At 42.3% G+C, this 24,065-nt stretch overlaps 2 protein-coding genes across 6 annotated transcripts in view; one reads left to right on the forward strand and one right to left on the reverse strand.

Annotated features, from left to right (window-relative positions):
• Window positions 1-2,126: 2,126 nt before the first annotated feature.
• Window positions 2,127-7,119, reverse strand: LOC122679453 (formin-like protein 5). 4 transcript variants are annotated; one of them, XM_043880186.1, is made up of 4 exons: window positions 6,593-7,119; window positions 4,778-6,312; window positions 3,921-4,262; window positions 2,127-2,837 (listed from the first exon to the last, which is right to left on the reverse strand). In XM_043880186.1, exon 1 carries the CDS (start codon window positions 7,117-7,119, stop codon window positions 6,643-6,645), a length of 477 nt encoding a protein of 158 aa, XP_043736121.1. In that variant the 3' UTR covers window positions 2,127-2,837; window positions 3,921-4,262; window positions 4,778-6,312; window positions 6,593-6,642. The 4 variants fall into 4 exon arrangements, with proteins under 4 accessions (XP_043736121.1, XP_043736105.1, XP_043736122.1 ...); XM_043880170.1 differs by having other exon boundaries at window positions 2,130-2,837; window positions 4,778-6,316; XM_043880180.1 differs by having other exon boundaries at window positions 2,136-2,837; window positions 6,094-6,316.
• NAV3 (neuron navigator 3) overlaps window positions 7,072-24,065 on the forward strand; it is an 892,289-nt gene continuing 875,295 nt past the window's right edge. The window contains exon 1 of one of the 2 annotated variants that reach the window (XM_043880083.1): window positions 7,072-7,191. The gene's annotated coding sequence lies outside the window, so the exon portion shown is untranslated. The remainder of the gene's footprint in view (window positions 7,192-24,065) is intronic. The other variant, XM_043880069.1, reaches the window with a different exon arrangement.

Here is a 24,065-nt window from a genome sequence, read left to right on the forward strand (position 1 = left end):
AGACTAAGAATCTATTTTCAGCATCCTCATTTTAAACTCTTTTTGTATTGTTCCTTTGAGTCACTTACTTTGCAGAAATTTTATTAATCTCTTCTTTTTTAATTACACTTTTTGTTTTGAAAAAGTTGCAACTCTGCAGAGAAGTTATACGTCTATTACAAATTACTTAGATTCACCTACATACATCTTTCATTAATGTTCATCACATTTGTATTCTTTCTCTGTATATAAAACATAAGTCTTAAAATTTTTTTAAGTTGAAGTATTGTTGTAGTTGATTTAAAATATTGTGCTAATTTCAGATGTATGGCATGGTGACTCAGATATATGTATATATATAAATTATATATATAAATTATATATATATATATTCCTTTTCAGAGTCTTCCCTTGTAGGGTATTATAAAATATTGAGTATAATTCCCTGGGCTATACTGTAGGTCCTTGCTGATTATCTATTTTATATATAGTAGTATGTATATATTAATCCTATCCTCCTAAATGATCATATTCTTATTCTTATATAAAGATAAGAAAGACATTCATATTCTTATATAAGAATAAGGAACATTTTAATTCTTATATAAGCACTTATTATTATTATTTTTATAGCTGTTTCAGTGTCACTTCAGCTGAAATCTCCTAGAACAGGGATATTCTCTTATGTAACCTCACAGCTACTTTCAAATTCAGGTAGTAATCTATTTTTAACAGTCCTCTGATTTGAAAATTTAGCTTTTTATTATTTTTCCCAAAGAGATCTACTCCCTAATGAAACGCCCCAGCTGTTTCTCTGAAACTGACACTCTCCCAGTGAAGGCTGTCTTGCCATTCACAGCAACTCCCTTCCCAGCTATTCTTACATGCCCTTTCTTTTCATCATCTTTATCTGCTTTTTGTTCCCTTACATTTCCCTCCCTCCCAAATGATATTTCTAAAGGCCACTTCCTGCTGTTCATCTAAGCAACTTAGTTACGTTTCTCAGAGCTGCATTGCTTATTTAAGTATATATGCCTTAAAAAAAAAAGAAATCTAGGTGACATTTTGCTGTGTGGTGGAGACTATTATTTCCTCCAGCCTTGATAGGAGGAGACTTCATTCAAACTTTAAGACCTTTGGAGAGAAATCGGTTCAGTGGCGGATGTAGTAATTAACAATGTGGCTATTTGAAATCGCACAGGCAAACACAGGCTGGTGGCTCACTCTTAGAAAGGCTTTTCTCTTGTCAGCAATTCAGCACCCGAGGTTTCGGCAGGCATCTTGGAGCTCTTTTAGGATCTTCTCCCTGGAGCTCTCATCTGTTAAAGCAGAGAAATGCCATTGATCCTAAAGTAGTCTCAGAAAGAAAATGCAGTTTAGCGGTCTATTTCGGAAATTTTCAAAAGCAATTGCCAAGTAGAGGCAGGGTCTCATACTATTAAAAAAATAAAAAAATAAAAAGCTTATCCCCCAAAGATCCTCCCTGAAGGATCCAGGTTAGTAGCCTGAAATCAATTCAAGCAGCTAAAAGGATGAAAGGAGATTTCATGGTCCGGGGTGTCTTCTTTTGAGTGCTCTGGTTGGGGGTTTTCTCTGGCTGCCTGACCAGAGGCAAAGATTAGTGACACAGTCTTTGCTTTCAGTGACTGCACTTCTATGCTTTTCCCTGGAAAGCAGCCCAGGCTGTGGGAATGGGGGTTCTTTTAACGTCTGTGGCTCAGGATGGACCAAGTTTATACAGTTACATTTACACCAAGGCACTGAGAAGTTTTTTTTTTTTTTTGCTTTTAGAGAATGAACAGGTTTTTCTTCCTTCTTTAAGCAATTACACAAAGAAGAGTAGCCTCTTTGGGAAGGCAAATCGGCTCATATGTGTAGCCAGAGGGCAAAATTTTCACCAGCAGTTTTCTTATGCCCTGGACCTGGTGCTTTGGTTTGAGAAGAGAGGGACTGTCTTTTCTTTCTTTCCTTTTTTTTCCCCTGAGGTTTTCCTGCAATCCAATATAGGAACTTTTCCCAATCACATTCATTACCATGGTGCCCACAGCTTTTAGTGCTGAATACCAAAGGTTTTTTTCTGCCCTGGTAATTCAACATAGGTTAAAAAGTATGTATTAGCATGATCTTCCTTACTTTTTAAAATTGATTCTCAGGGAATAAGGTACAAGAATACTCATAATAAGCTTGATGGAGCCAAACACATTGGTTTTATTTTGGGACAGGTTCCTTTTGAAAACAAATCTCAGGATTATTAATGCTTAGTTACAGGGCTGGGGACATAGTAGGACAGTGGTTCTCAAACTGTGATCCCTGATCCTGCAACATCAGTATGATCTGGAAGCTTGTTAGAACCACCATGGTAGGGATTCAATAGATGATTACCGAAGGTAACACCAAGTTCTTAATGCCAAAGGAGAGTGATGCCATTTAATACCATGTTGTAAGGCATGTTGGTGCACACATGCGTGCTCCACTGTCTTTCAACTCTTTGTGACCCCTATGGACTGTAGCCTGTCAGGCTCCACTATCTCTGGAATTCTCTAGGCAAGAATACTGGAGTGGGTTGCCATTTTCTTCTTCAGGCGATCTTCCCAACTCAGGGATCGAACCCACATCTCCTGCATTGGCAGGTGGGTTCTTTACCCCTGAGCCAGCTGGGAAGCCCAAGTTGTAAGGCAGTGGTTCCCGCACTTTAGTGCACATCAGAGTAACCAGGAGGACTTGTGGAAAGACCATGTTCTGGATCCCACCAGGAGCACTTCCGACTCGACAGATCTGGGATGGGAGTGAGAGTCTGCATGTCCAGCAGGTTCCCAGGTGATGCCTCTGGTGCTGTTCTGAGGACTCTGTCTTGAGAGCTGTTGGTATAAGACCATAATCCTCAAACAGAGCACAACATTAGAATCCCCTGGGGTTGCTTTTAGCTGCAGGAAGGACTGGGCCCCAGCTAAACCAAATCAGAATCTCTACAGGTGGGTCTGGGCCTGGTGGCCTTTAACACTTCCCAGGTGATTCTAAAGGGGTGGCCACAACCGGAGTCTGCTGCAGATCATCTCAGACGCGGTCCTCAATCCTGCTTGTCCATTAGAATCACCTGGTGGGCTTTAGCGTCATTAACGCCTGGATACCAGTCCTGGAGGTTCTGATACAACTGCTTCCAGGTGCAGGGTGGGCACTGAGCTATTTGAATTCTCCACAAGTGACTCTACTATGCAGCTAACCTGTGAACTACTGCCCTAAAGATACCTTCTAGCTGTAAGAATGTCATGATTTTAGCATAATCCTACATAAAGGACACAACATTCATGGCAAATGAACATTCCTAAAGAGAGGTACTAATTTATTCTGTCATTGTACGGTTCCCCATTTTACACTCATTTTATGAGCTCTGAGAGTTGGTTTATTTATAACACATTAGCTGAACTTTTCATTGAAGCCTTACTGCAGATGTCTATAAAATCTTTTTAAAAAAACTCACTTCTGTTAAATATAAAAAAGGGAGCATAAATAATTTTATCTACCTTACTTTTTTTTTCTACCTTACTTTTAATATTCACATATTTTCTTGCTAGTTAGTGTTGACCTCCATTATAGTATTATACGATGTAGTACAGTGGAAAGAACCGCAAGTAAAGAACTCTGGCCCTGTCACCATAATGGATGTTTACCTGTCTGGTTTGGTTGGTTGCTTACAACTTTATATAACATGAAGGACACGACACACAGGTTGAGTACGGCCCCATAGAAATGACATCCAGCAGTCAGAGAAGCCTTGAGTCATGGAAGGATCAGTAAAGCCTTTGAGGCCTCAGCCCTTGAGGCAGATTCCCTTCTGACAGGAAGGGGAGTGAGAGATCAAGCGGCACTCAAAGTAACAAGAACTCATGACTATTTAGATATTTAGATATAGACATTTATATATAAATTAAGCGCATGCATACCTGTGGTAAGCAGTCTCTGTGGTGCTGGCAGTGAAGCGGGAGCTCCCTCCCCTCGATCCACAAGAGCCACCAAACAGCTGCGTGATGTTAAGCAAGCGACTTCACTTTTCCTCGCCTGAGCCTTCAGGTAATGTTTGTCTTGCAGGGTTGCTTTGAGGAATAGGAGAGGTAAGAGTGTCTGGCTGCTCTAACAAGAATATCCGAGACTAGGTTGCTTGAATGACAAATGTTCATGTCTCACAGTTTTGGAGGCTGGTGAGTCCATGATCAAGAAGCCAGATTCGGTGTTGGGTGGGGACAAGCTTCCTAGTTCACAGATGACCATCTTCTCACTGTGTCCTCCTGTGGAGAAAGAGGTGAGGGAACCCTCTGGAATCTCACACAGACATAAATTCCACTTCTGAGACACTATCCTCGTGACCTAACGCCCTCCCCAAAGTCCCCACCTTCAGATACCATCACACTGGAGATTAGCTTTCAACATATGAATTTTGGGGAGATACAAACATTGTTTATCATAGCAAACATGCAAAGCATTTAACCCAGCATCTGATACATGCTAGAAGTTCAGAAATATTCTGCCCCCCCCACCCCCGGCCCTTTCTAATATTATTGTGTGCATTAGTCACTCAGTTGTGTCCGACTCTTGAGACCGCACGGACAGTAGGTCACGAGGCTCCTCTGTCCACGGAATTCTCCAGGAAGGAATACTGGAGTGGGTTGCCATTCCCTTCTCCAGGGGATCTTCCTGACCCAGGGATCAAACCCAGGTCTCTTGCATTGCAGGCAGATTCTTTACCAACTGAGCCACCAGGGAATTACTGCTTCTATTATGTCACTCGATCCTTTGTCTTTACCATCATCACAGTGAAAAACGGTGTCCATCTTCCTCTCCTTCTCTCTCCTCACCCGCCTCCACATTTATTGAGTTGCAATATCTTGGCCAATGTGCTAAGTACTTGGGGATGTGGGAATAAGTAAGCTATAGTCCCTGCCCTTAGCACAGCCAGTCTAGTGAGGAAGCAGACAAACATGCAGTTGTTATACCTAAGGTGTGAAAAGCGGGCACAGTGGCAGCACAAGGGGTGGTGTAAACTCAGGTGTGGGACCCACGAGTGTTCAGGGAGGCATCCTGAACGACTTGAGTTTTCTGGTTGAGCAAGTTATCAGATGCGGTGATGGCGGATGTGGGGAAAGTGGGGGAAGAATTCCTGGCAGAAACCAGCAGATGTTTGAGAAAGCATGGCATCAGTAAGTTTGACTGGCTTAGCAAATGCAGGGTAGGTGTAAAGGATGAAGCAGCAGGAGTAGGCAGGTGCTACATCATAAAAGATGGTTTTAAAAGGATGGGTCCCAGATCCACAGCATCAGCTGGGATCTTGTCAGGACTACAAATTCTGCTGCCCCACCCTTGATCCATTAAAGAGGAAAAGTTGAACAGGAATACAGGGTCTAGAAGTCTTTGTTTAATTTTGGTTATCTGGTTATCATTTTGATGCATGATAAAGTTTGAGAAACCCTATACTATGCCACAGTAAAAAAATTGGTTATTTCCCTGAAGGAAATGGGGAACTATGGGAGGATTTAGATAAGACTATTGTTTATTGCAGGCTCACTCTGGAAGCAGGGTAAAAGAGAGCATGATGGATGCATGGAACAGGTGTCAGTACTGGAGGTCAGTCCATAGGGAGAGACAGGGAAGAAATTTAAGACCCTTGAGTTAGAATGTAGCATCCTTACTCAGTGCTGGGCTCCTGAGAATGTATACGGTCTAAGAGAAGTATCCATGTCTCCTGCCCACAAGGTGTTGATAATCTAGACTGACTAGATTCATTCCTTCGGACAATACATTCTACCAACCCAATAGAATGCCCTCCCTGTTTATGGACTAGCTGCTACCCTTTGCAAGAGTAACTCTGTGAAATCTGCTTGATTGATTTGGACAAGACCACAGGGAGGGTCTCCTTGTTTTTTACCCCCATTGTGGAACTGTACCACAATGGCTGTTTACTATATACAAAGCAGTGAAATGTAGTGGTTAGAATAGTAAAATAAATTGGATCATAATTTCTCTGGTACTCGTACATCCATGATGGCATTAAATCATGTAATTTATAAACACATTCTGCCTGGGCTGTATGTTGGGAATAGCACAAATCTGAGCTTTATTTACAATAGCAGTGACAGAACTGCCCATTGAAAACTGGTTTTCCGCTAGGCATTGAAGAGGGCCAGCCAGACTAGATGTTTCTTTCTGATAGACACATCCATCGCTGTAGGGAAAAGGTGCCGGCAGGAATGCAATTTGTCGGATCATGCTGGACCAGAGGTTGGATTCTACCCTCATGCGTATTCTCCACGGCTGGGAGGGAAGGGAAAAGGAGATGCTTCGCTAGCTGAGAGGAGGAGAAAAATAAAAATTATTTTTTTCAAGATATTTGACAGCTATATCTTCCCGCCACCACCTTCCTTCCAAACCCATGCGTGTCTGCTTAGAGTCTGACATAAAACGAGGAGTGACGCCCTCCATTTGTCTCTCGGTGCTTTCATTGAAAAAAGTCGCTGCACAAGGACGGAAACGAGCGCGGCTGAAAATAGGTGCATGACTTGTTGAGCATACAAATCATTTCCCCGCTAGTCTCCCAGGGAGGGGAAAAAAAAATCCCTCTTACTCTGCTTGCAGCCTGCGTTGCGCATTCGGGAGAGGAGGCCGGGGCCGGTTTCAGGCGCTCCCCGCGTCGTCCCCGCAGAAAACTTTCCTCGCAGGGCTGGCTCGGGCCGCTGGGCGGGGGCGCAGGCGGCGGGCGCCCAGCGTGCCGCTCTCCCGGGCCGCGGCCCCGACCTCGCGCCGCGCCTGTCTCTTTAAATTCCAGCTGCGCGGCCGGGAGACAGCGCCGCCCGGCGCCCAGGCCGGCAGGCGGCGGCTCGCTCGCGCTCCCGCTCCCGCTCCCGGCTGCGCGCCGCGGAGGGCTCGCTCAGCCCGCGGGCTGCTCGGCGGCGGCGGCGGCGGCGGCGGCGGCGCGGGGCGGGGAGGCGCGGCCCGGCCGAGGAGCGAAGAAAGAGCGAGCCGGGCCGGCAGAGGCGCCGCGCCCGGTCCCGCTCCCGCGCCCGGCGGCCCCAGCGGCTCCCTTCGGGGGTGACGAGGATGTGCCTGGCTGCTGGCTTTCCCCTCCGCCCTCCTCCTTAAAACGATTTCCATAGTAACCTGATCAAGTGGCTCAGGATCGCAAACCTGAGGATCTCCGCGGCCCGCCGGCTTGACCTCAGTCAGGTAACGCTCGGATCTCGTCCTCTCCCCTGGCAAACGGCTGCGCTCGCTCTAAACTTCCTTTTGTGGACAATCGCCCAGCCCCACGCAGCCCGGGGTATTTGCAACAGCGTGCTCCTTCCCAGGTGCCTTCCACGGGTCTCCTCCCCTGCTGCTCCCCCAGGACCCACGAGCACGTTATTTAAATATATATATTATATTATAATCGTATATATATGTGTCTAATTTTTTGTTGGTCGCCCCCTCCCCTCCTCTTTTTGATTTCTCCATCTCTGCGCTCTCGCTGGCTTTTTCCCTGAGACTAGTGATGGGGGCGCGGGGAGAAGTAGGGGCGGGGGTGGGCGGCCAGTGCGGTCCAGGGAGTGGCGGGCTCGGGTGGCTGGGCTCCGGCGGGCTACTTTGGGCATTTGGGCGCTGGGTGCGCCGGGCAGGGGTCGCGGGGAGGGCTGTCAGCCCCAGGGCGGCGGTCCCGGGGAGCCCCGCGTCTCCAGACGGGCGAGCGAGGGACGCAGGCTTGGGGGGCGATGGAGCGCTCGGCTGGGTGGCTGGCGAGCGTCCATGCATCATATCTCTCCTCCTTACTCCCCCGCCCCTCTCCGGGTTTCTCTCTTTCTCTTCCCCCCTTGCCGTTTCTTTCTTCCTTTTCTCATCGCTGGCTCCATTATCTTCCCTTCCTTATCTCTTTTTTCCCCCTCCTCTCGTTTCCCTGTCTCCTTTCCCTCTTAAAAGAAAGGGGGATGGTTTGTAACCTTTGGTTTTGCCAACATGGGAAGAGCGGTGAAACCTGCAGCGTGGCCACCTCAAACTGGTCGTTTTCCGACTCGTCTTCATCCATCAACATATTTGTTTCCTGAGTCTATTGATCTCCCTGGATTCTGCAGAAATGCGTTCTGAGCTGGGCGTCTGTATGTCAGAATCAGAGTTCTGCAGCTCGCTTCGGTGCTCGCAGGAGGACGTGTATTGTAAGGACTGCTTATGTTTTAAATCCACATAAGCCAAGGGTGTAAAGAAATCTATCTTTAAAAAAAAAAAACCCTAGTTTTATTCTAGAGGAACTTCCCTCTCAGACTGATACTCCCTTTCCCCTCTTTGATATTTAATTTTAGGAGAACCGAGAGACAGGTGTGTGTTTTTCTTCTCCCAGTTGATTAGGAACATGCAACTTCTATTACCTTAATTATCTCTTTAAACCTCATTCGGTTTTGCGCTTCTTCGTCCCCACAATGAGTAGATAGAGCATAACTAAGGTTCAGAGCCTTGCTTCCAAAACTCCAGGCTGGGTAAGAAAGTAGGGGGCCAGGACATTGAAACCTGCCAAAGAATAGAAAAGGCATAGCAACTCTACTGTAAAATACATAACTAGATTCAGACTTCAGTTCTGAAGACATGAAAATACAGTAAAATGAGACTTTTGCTTTTGGTTCTTAGCATGTGTATAACCATGCTAGGTAGGTATAAGTTAAAACTTACTTGAAAACAGAGCCCCTATGTAGTATAGAACCCATTCAGCCTTGTTTATGTTGAAGTGATTTTCCCCATGGTTTTATTTTTCTTTGAAACTTAAGATGTCTGTATCATGTGAAAACAAAGAAAAAGAGGATGACTTCAATTTTTACCAGAAATAGGATTTATATGGATTTCCTTTGTTTCTCAAAAAGATCTACGTGTGATGCTCTCAAGTTTTCCTGAGGTCAGAATATGTCAGGGGTGAAAACAATGTTAAGCAATGATTTTCCTCCACTGTTTCAGTGGCGTTCATAGTTTATACCGAAAAAGGTCTCAGTTTTTAGAGAGCCCCCCTTGCCTCCTTTGCCTTTGTCTGCACACATGTTTTTAAATTCAACTTTTAATATAGAATAAAGGATCTTGGAGCAGAGAATGAATCAGGAAGAAGAGAAACTACTGGTACAATGGAAACTATACCGAAACCAAGCAAAGATAAATATTACCATGCCACCTCACAGTGTCTTTGTTTTTAGCCAATTAAGAAGCTGCAGCTGTTTTAAATGGATTTTCCTCTGCTTAAATCTGTACCTAATACTTTTCGGACCTGGGGTCGTATTTATGCAGTTTAGATGAATATTTACAAAAGACTTAGATCTCCTTGCCAGTGATATCTGAAAAGCACGTTTTTTTCCCTACGACGTTTTCTTCTTCTAGTGAATGCTGATAATAGTAATGGTCCTATGTGATTGTTTGCACCTGACTTCTGATTTTTGGCATTCTTTGGGTTGGGTGGGTTGCTCCTGACACATTTTACAAGATTCTCCTAGCACGCTGCTTGAAACTTGAATGTGCAATTAATTGTACATACAATAAAATGTTCATTTTTGTTGTTGTTGTTCTTAGTTTAAGAGATGGCATGTCCTCCTGGACATTGAATGTTTTGATGTGATTGCTCGTGTGTGTGTGTGTGTGTGTGTGTGTGTGTAAAGGATTTACTATAAAGCCTGTTCTGACTGAGCCTGTGTGATTTGAGGTTAAAAGGTATGTTAGTGACAAGACATAAATTACTCTCTTATTTATAGTACATTGATCCTAAAACTGTTTTCTCCTCCTTGTGATTGCATGTTTATATGGATCACTTAATGAAAGGTTGGGGATGTTATCTGTTTTAAAATAGGAAAAATATCCCTCACGTTTACTTATCTCAAGTCCCCATTTTCATCTCAAGGGATTAATAGGTATTTTTGATCTGCTATTTTGGCAGACTGTATTGCTGAGCACTACTAATTACCAGGAATATATTTAGTTAATTCTGACATTGGTATAAGACATCTCTCAAGTTGTCTGGAGGGCTGCAAGTGACTCATCCTTGTAACCCATGGCAACAGGAAATGGTTTTCCTGGGTGGAAGCTGAAGTGTGGACCCATATCCACACTTTGTCATCATTCAGGAACTTGATAGGAAGAGTGTGCTGCCTCCTTGGTTTGGACTGGCGTTACGTTTTTGACTTTAGTCAGAATAATAGTTCCCCCCTTTGCAATTCCCCTTAGCTCCTCATTCACTTGAATGTTCTAAAATTCTCAGAAAACAAGTGAGTTATATTTTTAAATTTAAAAGTGTTTATAAAGAAGTGCATAGCTTTGTGCATAGCTAGGATAATTAGGGTGAGAATAGCACCCAATCAAACCTGAGAGACATTGTCAACTTTAAAATGTTGAGTCGGGGAGGTGTGTTTGTAAATAGGAGCCAAGAGGCCAAGGTGTTATATTCTCCCTTCTGACTGCATCACAGAGTGCTTCTTGGAGTGGCTTCCTTGTTCACAGATGTCACTTAGCTTTGTTCTTCTTCCAGAAGAAAAATGGGCATAGTGATCTTTTTCTTGTTTTTTGAATTCTCAAATATATGTGAATATGACATAATCATATACATACAAGTGTACATGTGTAGAAGTGGTGGATGCTAAAATACGCACATGCTCAGAGGCAACAGACAAGATTTCTGTCTCAGGAAAGGAAGTATTTCCTTATACCATTGAGATATGTATAATGGTGCTGAATATTTCCTTCTATTCAGGAAAAGGCAAATACATCTCTCTGTTCTGTGGGTATGGGTAGTCAGTGCTCAGTGAGTAATCATATAATTGAATATGCTGAATAATCCCAGCAGGTTTCACCCTTTTTAGTTACGTGAATTCAAGTGAGGAATAAATTTCTTCTTCTTTTTTTTAACCATTTAAGATCTCCTCTTTCCCTCCTCCATTTTGTAACAAAAAAGTAATTTTCTATTAGGTTAAGTGGACCTCAGGGTATGAAAAATCCCCTGAGCTTTCTGCAGAGACATTTTTTCCTCCCAAGTCTGGCTGTCAACAGTAATATGTGATATGTGCCTCAGGTGGTGGAGTTTCCACAGGTCATCCTTCTCTGGCCCAGATGAAGTCTCAAGACAAGTACTGCAGTAACATAGATTCTGAATTCAGTGCATTGCTCAAGTTGGTTATGTAACTTAATGGTCTTTTTTTTTTTCTTTTTAAGCTCCAGGTCTTTATAATTATATCTGTTTACTATTGTATTTTTCCAAATATTATAATTTTTAAAATTAGCTTGGTCCCTGTAAGAATTTAAAAGCTGCTTGTTCATTATACAATGTTTGTACAGTGCTCCTCTTTTTGTTAATCTGTGCAACATTTTCATGAGAGCCGTGGCAGTTGGGACCGTTGCTGGTTGTGCTTCTTTGGTTAACAGGGACCTGGAGATATGAAGGCCTGGAAACACTACCAGCAACATAGGGCCAGAGTTTTCTAGAGAGAAGACTGGAAAGTCAGCGTTTTTGATGAGTAATAGAGAACAGTTCAGATATAGTCAAGAAGATTTGAAAAAAAAAGTTTCTATATTTTAAAATCTTTCTTTGTAGATATATGCAGAACTCATGTCCAGCTTTCATTTTTTTTTTCTACTGGGAAGCACCGTTGAAATCTCCAGTCTTACTTGGTGGCTTTTGGTAGGTTTGAAGGCGTAGCGTTGAGGAAGAAATGGTTCCTTTTACGTGCTTGTGTTACCGTTACAAGCATGACCACAAAATCATACCATTAGTTTTTTTCCCCAATCAAAAGAAACATTTATGTTACTGAACTCCATCTTAGGCCACCTTATTAAGATGGAATCAGACACCATGGCTGTCTGATTATATTGCTAAATTTTAAGGCAGTATTGCACAGCGCTTGGAGATGTAGCTTCTTGAGTAGACTGCATTGGGATTTGAATCCCAGCTCTGGCACTTACTATTTAGGTTACTTTTGGTACTTTTCCTAATCTGAGTCTTAGTTTCCTTCTCTGTAAAACAATTGTTGAAGGATTTTTTGTAAAGACTAACTGGAAGAGGGTGTTGCTAATAATATTGAGGACGGCTTCTGGCATGTAGCACACATTCATTCATTATTATTGTTCCATTTTGACAACAGCAACATTATCAGAAGTCCAGTTCTTTTTCTGTTGAGATTTTTCCTTCTGAGTCTGAATGTGCTTTATAATATTTGTCCATAGAAGAGCTGTGCCCTTTTCTTGCTCCCCCCACCCCACCCTAACCTTCCACTTTAGCTTTTCCCGGCAATTTCAAGCTGAAAATAATGACCAGGTGCCTGGGTGATAAGAATACATTTATTTGGGAGGGTTTAATTCTCCTTATTTCCAGAAAAGCTTATTTTATATTCAGTATCAACATTAGCCATGGGATTTTTAAAAAATTCACAAATTGAAACTCGCGATCAGGATTAGCTCCAGTAGTACTAAACTACATCAGCTTAGAAAGCTGACAAACGTAAGACTTATGTTATGCTTCAGTTTACAGAGCTGTTTACTCACAAGCCACACCTGCCTCTTATTACCCTAATATAATCATAAAGCTCCAAACTTTTACTAAAGAAGGTTGCTGAATAATTTTTTTGTATGAAGTCGCTTGAAGTCTCATTGATGAGAAAATGTTGTTTAAAGATTTGTTTCATCCTTCTTTTTTTCCTTTGTGAGCTCCGGTATAAAGAGCTGCATTGACTAGGTCAATTTCTTTACATATTGAAAGGTTGTTCTCATCTGCAAAGTGAATATATTGGGTTAGTATACCTCTTTTTTTTTCAAAACTTTCCATAATGAAAAAAATTAAAAACCAAAGTAGAAAAGACAGTACAATGGGTTTCCAAGGACTCATCGTTCAACTGCAACAAATTAGGTAACAACCTCTTAAGATCCTTCCTAGTTCTGCGATTCTCAGACCACGGAAATTCTGATTCCCTCTGGTTTTGAGAATCCAGAATATCTGCCTTTAAATAATATTGACACTATTGTCAGGAATATTGATACTAAAGTGATAGGATTATTATAACACTGAGAATTTAATGGCAGGTGAACAAAATGATACATGAGCAATGTGTTGGGATTAGTTTGGTTCAACAGACACTTATTAAATGTCTCCCTCGAAGAAGTTAGGGCTTCCCACATGGCATGGTGGTAAGAAATCCACCTGCCAATGCAGAAGATGCAGGAGATGCGGTTCGATCCCTGGGTTGGGAAGATCCCCAGGAGGAGGAAATGGCAACCCACTCCAGTATTCTAGCCTGGAAAATTCCATGGACAGAGGAGTCTGGCAGGCTACAGTCCATGGGGTCACAAAGAGTCATACACTACTAAGCATGCACTCAAAAGATGTTATCCAGTAGGATTGATCCCATATTACCATATTTAAGATGAAATTCTCTGGTGGTCCAGTGGATAAGTCTCTGTGCTTTCACTGCCAAGGGCCCATGTTTAGTCTCCCTGGTCGGGGAACCTAACATCTTACAAGCCATGCGGAGTGGCGAAGAAAAATTTTTTTAAAAGAAATTGAGCTCTAATAGTTCTAAAACTGTACTGAGCATTGTCTTTCATTTGGAAGCTTATTTTAAAATAGTCAAAGCCAGCTTCCAAGATGGTCCCCAGTGATTCTTGCCTTTTTGCTATTCATTCTCTTGTTACTTCCCCACATGTACAGGGTGTTTTTCTGTGACCAGTGAAATATGGTGGATGTGATGGGTGTGGCTAAGTCGTAAAAGACATTGCCCCTTGTGCCTTGCTCTCTGGGATGACTCGTTCTGGGAGCAGCTGGCTCCCATGTTGTGAGGATGTTCAAGCCGGCCATAGAGATTCCTGTGGCGAGGCAGGGAGGCCTTCTGCTGCCAGCCAGCACTGCTTTACCAACCACATGGAGCATCATCAGCCTTGGAAGAGGGTGTTTAGCCCCGGTAAAAGTCTTCAGATGACTGCCGTCCTCGGTAACATACTGATTGTATCCTTTTGAGGGATCACAAACCAGAACCACCTAGCTAGGCTGCTTCTGAATTCATAACCCATAGGAACTGCATGAATTATTAAATGTTTGAAATGGCCAAGTTTTGGAGTAATTTGTTATGCAGCAACTCTATAAAAACCTTAAACTGCCTCAAGATTGTTAGTATATAAATAGTTATGATTGTTCTATAGGTAAAAGCATCAGTTAGTAGAGTTCTAGCTGTGAGACTGCTGTTTAAATCTGCATTTAGCACAGTGAATTTCTGGCATCCTAGCTTCCTTTTAAACTTTTAACTCAGAATGAATCTTCTGTGGACATTATCCATAATTAGATGAGGGCAGAAGGCATGGTGTCTCTTCTTTCATTAATTGCTCACCTGGAACCTAATCTCAGCACTTCCATTTGGCAGTGTATCTGTTTAAGAGAGTGGGGCTGAGGTTGAGGACTGGGACGTGCTTTAGCTGATGCTCAGGTAAACTTTGAGCTAGTATTGTAGTTTACTTTCAGCGTGTGTGTGCTCTATTGTGTCTACTTTTTGTGACACCATGGAGTATGGCCTGCCAGGCTCCTCTGTCCGTGAGATTTTCCTGGCAAGAATACTGGAGTGGGTTGCATTTCCTTCTCCATGGGCTCTTTCCAACCTGGGGATTGAACCCATGTTTCCTGCTTTGGCAGGCCGATTCGGTACCACTGAGCCACCTGAGATTCCCCAGTTTACTTTTAGGTTATCCCCCAGAGAGTTCCCCTGACCCTCAGACACACAGAAAGACATTTAAAATTTTGGCTTTCATTGCCATAGAAGTTTTCTTTTGTTATCTTCTGAACTAGGCAAGATTAAAGTGCCTCAAATAAAATATGCCCTGATGAGGCCCTGGTAATGTTACCTAACGTAGCCATTCTTCATGAATTTGTCTGCACTTCTGGTCTTTTGTGAATATTGTTAGACTCAGATGGTAAAGCATCTGTCTGCAATGCAGGATACCCAGGTTCGATCCCTGAGTCAGGAAGATCCCCTGGAGAAGGGAATGGCTGCCCACTCCAATATTCTTGCCTGGAAAATTCCATGGGTCGAGGAGCCTGGTAGGCTACAGTCCATGGGGTCACAAAGAGTTGGATACGACTGAGCAACTTCACTTCACTTCACTTCCCTCCTTAAGCATGGTTCTGGGTTGTACATATCGAACTTTTTTCTCATAAATTTAAGGGAATCTAAAAATTGTATATTACTATAGATATAAAAGATTCTATAGAACTATGACATTTTGGTACATACAAAATGACATGATTTAGAAAACCAAAAAAAGACCATAACCTCACTTTTTACTTCATGGATCTGTTTAATGCTATCTACATAAATTATCATCCCATAAAAATTTAAAGGGTGACTGAATTGGAGACCTGGGTTCAATCCTTGGGTTGGGAAGATCCCCTGGGGAAGGAATGGGTACCCACTCCAGTATTCTCGCCTGGAGAATTCCATGGACAGAGGAGCCTGGCGGGCTACAGTCCACGGGGTCACAAAGAGTCAGGCATGACTGAGCGACTGACACGTACTAGTAGACATTAGGCACTTGGAGAAAACTAAGAAGTAAGGTTTTCAAGCCTTTATATTGGCGTGAATATTATTTTCATAAATGAGCCATTAGTCTTATGCTTTGGAGCTTAAGGTTTTAGTACATTTGCTTTTTAATTTGTCAGGTAGGGTTACTAATAGGATTCTTTTGCCTCTGAGAATGTTTTCAGACCCAAGTTTATCTCAGTATAAAACAATGATGGTGTTCACTGACCTGTACCAATATCATGCTCTCTGGGAATTGGAATTGATTTTTTTTTTTTTTTTTGGTCCTTGGTATGTGCATTTGCTATTTGAACAAGCGTCACCTGGGATGGCTTAGGAAAACCGGTAAGTAGATGTTCAGAAATTAGAATTAGTTTTCAAGACATCACAAATGAGTTGCATCACAAGCCTCAGGAGAAAAATAATGAAGTCACTAGCTCTTCTTGATGTTTTTATGTTTGAGCACAGTGTGTGATAAGAACTACCTTTAGAACTGAGGATAAGCAACATGTCTGGTTTTTCTGTTCTTTTTGAAAATGTAGAAATTAAACTACTATTCATTGCCAGTGAAAAGGCTATATGGCAGATGTGTAGAGAGTCTGGGAGTGTTTTCATAAATGTCTTCTGCTAAGCAGGTTTTTGTTTTTGTTGGATAATGTGACTCATGTGCTTGTTTTATGTTCTTTGCACACTTGATGTGGCTTTAATTTACCCTATAAAGTAAGCTTGATTTATAAGAGAAAGCTTTAGGTATATATTAATTACTTTCTGTACTGTGATGAGGATAACAGGGGCACACAAATGAATAAGACAAGGTCCTTGCCCTAGAGGAAGTTGGGATGTGCTTAATTAATTTAAATTTTTTTTCAGAGTATTTAGTTGCTTATTTATGGTGAACTTTACAAGTTATGGTTAGGCTGCACTCAACACAAAATCCAGTTAAATTATGTTACCATAATTGAGAGTTATCCTGAGTTCTACACTGTTAATTAATGCTAATACTCTTTTGAAGGTCTCCTATGTATGGCCTCAATAACCACAAAGGCTTTTCTGCCTACAGCAGATAAACTCAATAATGTCACAGGAACTTGTATTAGAAATTCTGCCATTACCTATTTTTTAACTGACTAGCTAGTCATGTCTGTTCAGTGTATTCCCTATAGGGCAAATGTCTGTATCATACTTGGGAAATATATATATGTGTGTGTGTGTGTGTGTGTGTGTGTGTGTATGCCAGAAATGCATCTTATAAATGTTTAAATAAATTTTCTGATATTTGTGCTTGCTAATTGCATGTTTTAAGAATTGAGGTGGGGATTAGATAGTATGTTAGAATCCCAGACATACCTGAATCTGTTCTGTCAATTACCTTTGTCCCTGTGCAGGGCCCCCAGGGAAGATAAATGCAGGCAATAGCAGCCAAATGGTAATCAGAATACCACTTTATTAATTGCTTGAGCTGGGGCCAATTACCCTTGATACAGGGCTCTTTGGAAAGAAGTAGTTGGAGCACATACTCTGGCTTAAGTCCAAATATATATGTATTTAGTCTTGATATGTTCTGGTCTAGCTGCAGTTTGGGAAGGAAGTCAGGAAGAGAAAGAAATGATCATGTCCCAAGAGGGGTCCTAATTTCAACTTAAAAACCATATAAAACTAGGAAGGAGAAAGAGAGTGGGACTAGATCTTGGTTTTGTTGCCTTTAAAGCATGGTGACCCTGCTCACTCATAATTAAACTCCAGTCATTGTTTTTATATCTGACCTACTAGAAGAGCAATTCCTTCTTTGAAAGGGGTGGACAGAGGAGTTCCTGATGAGGAGGGAGAGATCCAACTGGACAGATTCATCATAGTACGGGTCACAGCCACTTATCTGAAAGCCTAGGGACAAGAAATATTTCAGAATTTGCACTTTCTCATGTTTTAGAAAGACAGGAGTGTATGTGTGTGTGTATGTATATGTGTATATATCATGTAACAAACCCAGTGTGACCTGTGACAGCTTCTCTTGACGTAACATATGACTATTTCTGTAAGAAAATCCTTGAATATTCAGAATGAGTGAGAGTAGTGGACAGAATAATGCCCCCTTCCTAAAATATCCACATTCTAATCCCCAGAACCCGTGAATACATCACCTTTCATGGCCAAGAGGACTTGAAATTTGTGATTAAGGTTTAAGGACTGTGAGATAAGGCCACGATGCTGGATGGTCTGTGTGGGCCCTGTGTAATCACAAGGGTCCTTGAAAGCAGGGGACCTTGCCCAGCTGTGGTGGGAGGAGGAGGTGCGGTGATGGAAACAGAAGATGCTACCTGGCTGCCTTCAAAAATGGAGCAAGGGGCTGGGGCGAAGAAATGCAGGTGGCCTCTAGAAGTCAGCAAACGCAAGGAAACAGATTGTCACCTGGAGCCTCCAGACAGGAACGCCATCCTGCTGACACTCTGGTTTTGGCTCAGTGAGTCCACTTTCGCACCTTTGGACTCCAGAACTGTAAGACAATAAATTTTTTAAGCTACTACATTTGTGGTAACTTATTATAGCAGTGGTACAAAACTAATATGGGCTTCCCTGGTGCCTCAGATGGTAAAGAATCTGCCTGTAATGTAGGAGACTTAGGTTTGATCCCTGGGTTGGGGAGATCCCCTGGAGAAGGGTATGGCTACCTACTCCAATATTCTTGCCTGGAGAATTCCATGGATAGAGGAGCCTGGCGGGCTACAGTCCATGAGGTCGCAAAGAGTCGGACACAGCTGAGTGACTAACACTGAGTAACTCTGATGCAGTGAGATAATGACTATAACCTTACTTTACTTCAGGTCTAGTTGTGAGAAACCTTTCGATTTGCAGAGCTTTTTAGATTATGAATTGCACTTAGGAACTGTGAGCCCGTAAAAGAAATTGAAAATCTTGATGTTTTAACTGGATGACCTTACGCTGTTTGAATTAATCATGGGATGAAGAATTCTTAGGAGGAAAGTCTTCGTTGTTCTCATCTGAATACTTGAGGCTCTGGTGATTTCTTTGTATGCATGTCTGTTGCCTGTATGGACCTTACACTGGTTGATGATGACTCTGGTCAACTGGCCCCCGTGGACCTCAGTTCACCTTGATTTAGATTAAAGTAACATATATGGAGGGACTCAAACTCTGAAGTACCGTATAAATGTTCATGGTCCTTGATGACAGCTGCCTCCTGTCCCTCCTACCTGTATTGGGGTTGGAGGGGAAGAAATACCACAGGGTGATTTTGTGAATGTGGCAGTGGGGTTGCTTCTTCCTTCTGGCTCTGAGAAATCCTTCCCCTACATTACAAGTCTCTAGTGTTCATGTGACTCCAAGGGAGGTGGCATCTGGGATGAATGTTTCAGCACAAAGGCTGCATACCTTGGGCTCGTCCACGGACCCCCATTCTCACCCATTTAATTACATTAAGTGAGGAAGAAATGTCCATCTTCTGCTCCTTCTCATAGCAGATTCCAGGGCAAAGTCTCTGTATTTTGAAATTTTCCCAGAAAATAACCTGCACAGTATAAAGCATACTTTAGAATACAAGGCACCAATTCGCACTCAAGAGGCAGTATTTGTTTTATTTTGTTGTGAGGCTGTGTCCTTGTAGTAGATGCCATGATTCTGGAATGACTGTAGTTGTCTGATACATGTTTGAAGGTTATACCTTCGGTGAAATGTTTCAGCATGATGATGCTAGCTCTGATTCAAATTAAAATGCTAACATCTAGCATGCACCTTACACTGTCCTTGATCTGTAAGTGAAACTTCAGGAACATCAATTTCCCTGTTGCTTCCTTTGCTCATGTGCTGGGAGAGTGAGTGTTGCTTTGCCTGGTCCCGGGTGGTATGGGTGTGTGGTTGTGTTACTATTTTTCTTTTTTCTTCTAGAAAAATGGTAGATTTTAAGCTGTGATTTATGACCAAATATGTGACTTTAAACATTTTTTCTTACTGAAGACTATATCTCCTCTTTGTCCCACAAGCACATCACCCTTACCCATAACACAACCCTTTTCTCCCCCAACATTTTCAGTAGGATGCATCTGAAATCTCTTCTAAGCTTCTGATGAAAGTGATTGTGAATCAAATACAACCTTACAACGTACCCTAGACAAGAGACTGTGTTGAGACTTCATGTCTGTGTCATCAAGAACAAGATGGCTAGTTGCTCAAAGTTTTGTGCCCAAATGAAGATCTAGAATAATGGGAATTCTGGAGAGAAATTTTATTTGAAATCTGTCTTAAAATTTAGCAGTGATATATAATCATATATTGGTTTTCATGCTTATAGACACTACTGAACTTACTATAAAGTAATTTCAGAACCTAGGGAATGTGTTATTCTTCACACCACAATGTATTAGGCTCTGGGCTATGTTCTGGGTTGTAAGTGGCCTGAAAAAGGATCTAGACTTTGCCCTTAATGAGTTTATGCTCAGCAGGTAAGGTAAGCCTTATACAAAGGAAGAGGTAGATGGCTAGTTCTCTGGACAATTAACATGTGTCCATGCAGAAGAGCAGATAAAGGAGGGAGGGAGGCTTCTTCCAGATGGGAAAATACAGTGTGCTTGGACGGAGGAAGTGTCATTTGAACCGTGAAAGTTAGGAAACCATTCATGCAAAATTTAATCTGTATTATCACGTATGGGCCTCCAGAACCTAGTTCTGCCTCCTCTTGCCTCTGGCCACTTTCACCTTCCACTCCAGCCACACTGAACTATTCATAGGGTCCTACAAGCATCATGCCTTTCACACTTGGAACCTACGCTAACAGGTCTAGGGGCTGTACAATGAGAGTTCCATGTTGGGTACTTTTTTTTCTAAACTCCTCTTAAGACATAGACATGACTTTCTGTAAATAACATCTTCCTGGTTGTTCAATCTTGCCATCCACAAAGTCCTGGAATTCCTAAGCTTATATGTAGGTGATGTTGTTCAACTCCAATAATGCCACTTATGCCGTCTCTGCTTATTCTTTGAAGCATGTGTACTGCTAAAGGAATGACAAAGAAAATAGTTGTTCTTGAGGATCTCACTGCTGGAGAGACTCACAAACAGTTTTAATGTGAAACTTTCATAGCCATACTAGACGTGTGACGAGGGGGCCTGGGAAAGCAGGAGTGGGGGTGACCGTTCCGCCTGCTGGCGGGGCCCCAGGGATGAATGCCCAGAGAGGAGATGCTTGAAGTGAGTCATGAAAGATGAGTGGGAACCTGCCAGATGGACACAATGGAGGAGGATGTTTTGGGATGTGACTCTGCAAGTGTACAAAGACATAAGGGAACATGAAAAGTTAGAGTACAGTCAGTCCCCACCAGCAAAATATGTGCTGGGGATGGGTGCATCGTGATGAAGCTGGAAGGGCAGGCAGCTGAGAAAGAGTATACATTCTAGATCAAGGAGTTGGTACTTTACTCTGCAAGTATCAGGTATGGCAGAATGTTAAACAGGGGAGCCTTATGTCTAATTCCCTTTGAAAGCAGATACAAGGATTATAATATCTTAATAAAAAAATTGTTCAGTGCAGAAGCAACAAAGGAAAGTGAAGTCGCTTAGTTGTGTCCGACTCTTTGCAACCCCATGGACTGCAGCCTCCCAGGCTCCTCCGTCCATTGGATTTTCCAGGCAAGAATACTGGAGCGGGTTGCCATTTCCTTCTCCAGGGGATCTTCCGCCTCAGGGATTGAACCCAGGTCTCCTGCGCTGCAGGCAGATGCTTTACCCTCTAAGCCACCAGGGAAGCCGTACCATGTGTCAACTAAGAGTTGAGGCTTCACAATATGCTAACACTTGTTGCAGGTTGTGTGAGTGTGGACAAATTATGTAGCTTCTCTGCATCTCAGTTTTTTTATCTGCTTAGTGGGCATGATAATACCCCTGTTGCAGAATCGATATGAGAATTAGGTGAGTTATTGTTGCTAAAGAACCCAACTGTTATACTAAGTACACAATAATTAAGTGTACATTTACTATGCATTTTGATTTTATTAAGAATAAAGACTAGATGTCCAGCAAGAACTTAGTGTGAAAACTGAAAGAGTCCTTAAAAGTCAGTTGCAGCATGTATTGTTTTATGTGCTAAGTTGCTTTAGTCATGTCCCACTCTTTGCGACCCCATGGGCTGTAGCCCGCCAGGCTCCTCTGTCCATGGTATTCTCCAGGCAAGAATACTGAAGTGGGTTGCCATTTCCTTCTCTAGGGGATCATCTTTCCGACCCAGGGGTTGAACCCAACTCTCTTAAGCCTTTTGCATTGGCAGGCAGGTTCTTTACCACTGAGCCACCTGGGAAGGCCATTTCAAGTTTGTAATAAAGGCCAAAAGCCATAGGCTGGATGTTACATATGTCTTGAAATCTGAGATGGTCCTGTTTACCTGCCTGAAGAAGGGTCCTTAGAAAATGAGATGTGGTAGGAAGCAAAAATGAGGCAGTCTATGGCAAGTAGCATGTGTGGGGCTTTGACTGGGATTAGCCACATTTGGCTGAGGCTTTAGAAATCCCACCCCACAGTCAGCATTATTGTGTTGCGATATCAGGAAAGGTAGCGTCTTCACGTGATGCGGTCAACAGAACATAGGGAATCTTGGAGATTGAAAGAGCTGCCCCTGCAGTGACTCCGTTGGTTCAGAGAAATGTGAGCGGAAGCTAGGGCCCCAAAATGATGTAACGGTTTGGCATGACTTCTTCTGGCCTGGTGGAGGAATGATCAGTGAAATGTGGATAACCACAGAAGCGTGTGTTTGAATGGTCACTTGAAAATCTCTCACATATCCTTAGGTATCACAGTTCAGCTGATAGTAACCACTTAACATGTAATAAATCTTTCTCTGAACAGAATGAGACACAGATTAATGCTTCAACTGGTGTATGTAGTAGTAGCACAAAGCATTTCACAAACACAAACATTCTAACAATCGAACTCCTGCATACCAAGACGTAGTACATATATCATTGGTCTTTCTGTTAGTGTAAAAATCAAATGTTTTAATAAGATGGAAAGATGAACTGAGACTTCCTAGAATATCTACCATTTTATTAGTTGATAATTACATTTTCTTTGCTGTTTTGAAAACTGTTTTTTGCCTCCCTTTTACTGTAGCAAGATTTTAAGGTAGTAGCCATGATAATTTTTTTTTTGATGTGAGGTGTGACTTATTTTTTTAACTGGAAGATAATTGTGTTGTGTTTCTGCTGGGCATCCAAGTGAATCAGCTACACGTATACATATATTTCTCCCCTCCTGATCCCCCCACTTCTCCCATCCCACCTCTAGGTCATCACAGAGCCCTGGGCTGAGCTGCTGTATTATATAGCACCTTCCGCTAGCTGCCTGTCTCACACGTGGCCGTGTATATATATCTCAGTGCAGCTCCCAGCTTGCCTCACCTTCTTCTCCCACTTGTACACAAGTTTATTCTCTATGTCTGTGTCTATTCCTCTCCTGCAAACAGGCTCATCAGTACCAGTTTTCTAGGGTCCATATATATGTATTAATATATGATATTTGTTTTTCTGGGAGCAGTTTTATTTCCCTGACTTTCCAGCGAACATTGAGATGTCCCTAGTTCATCAGTTTTTTTTTCACTGACTTTCCAGTGAAAATTGAGATGTCCCTAGTCCTAGTTAGCAGGACTTTTAAATACTTGGAACTTCTCATAAAATCTGTCACAGGTAATACAAAGATGAAGTCAGACCTTGGTCCTTCTTGCTGAGCAGTTACTATAGATTGAATGATGAATGATTGTTACTCTGCCAGTCACGTGAATCATGAGTTCCAATGGACGGCACAGTCTGGAGAAGTCTTTAATGACAAGTTGGTGCCACTAATGAAGGAAGTGGTTGGTAAATTACAGATCCAAGCCCTTGAAAATGAACGTCTAGTGCATGTTATTAGTTTCATTTTTTGCTTAGTTAGAGTTTCATTTTTTGGGTAAAGCAGTTTATTGTCCTCTAAAAGATACTTAAAACAGAAAATGGCTTCTTTTGTGGTGCTTACCACTCCCCCCAGTTTCCCAGCTGCTTGTCTCGTATACATTCTGAACCCAGTCTTAGGGCTCTTGTTAGGAACCTGTATGGATTTATTTGTAGAGGAGGACACATTGAATTGGACCTCAGGATTAAATGAATTCCGTGAATTAGAAGGATGACCTTGTAGACAGAAAAAGGCTTCATTATATGTCTTCCCTGCTTTCTGTGTAATAGATTTTGTTGTATGCTTCATATTCAGTCTTTGTGTATGTGTGTTTGTGTGTGTTTTACGTTGGAAGAATAGATCAAAATTAGCACCCTGACAGTGGACAATAAATTGACTGAGTTCTAACTGTGAAGACTGTAGCACTGCATTTTATTTTTCCTCCTGTCATGCTCAGCAAATAAATAATCCCATTTACATTTCAGCCTGCAAACACGCTTGTGTCTTTGGGCATCATGGGGATACCATGTGGGCAAATGGGGTTACGGTTAGAATCCTAGTTATATGGATTTTTATTTCTTGTGTGTGTTGCCAAGTAGTGTAGAGTCTGCTTTTACACAGGTATTAAAGCTTAGC

This window comes from Cervus elaphus, chromosome 3 (assembly GCF_910594005.1).
Source record: "Cervus elaphus chromosome 3, mCerEla1.1, whole genome shotgun sequence".
NCBI lineage: Eukaryota > Metazoa > Chordata > Mammalia > Artiodactyla > Cervidae > Cervus > Cervus elaphus.

Coding starts and splice junctions, on each gene's coding strand:
- LOC122679453 (XM_043880186.1), bottom strand. CDS start 7,119: ATGGAAATCGTTTTAAGGAGGAGGGCGGAGGGGAAAGCCAGCAGCCAG.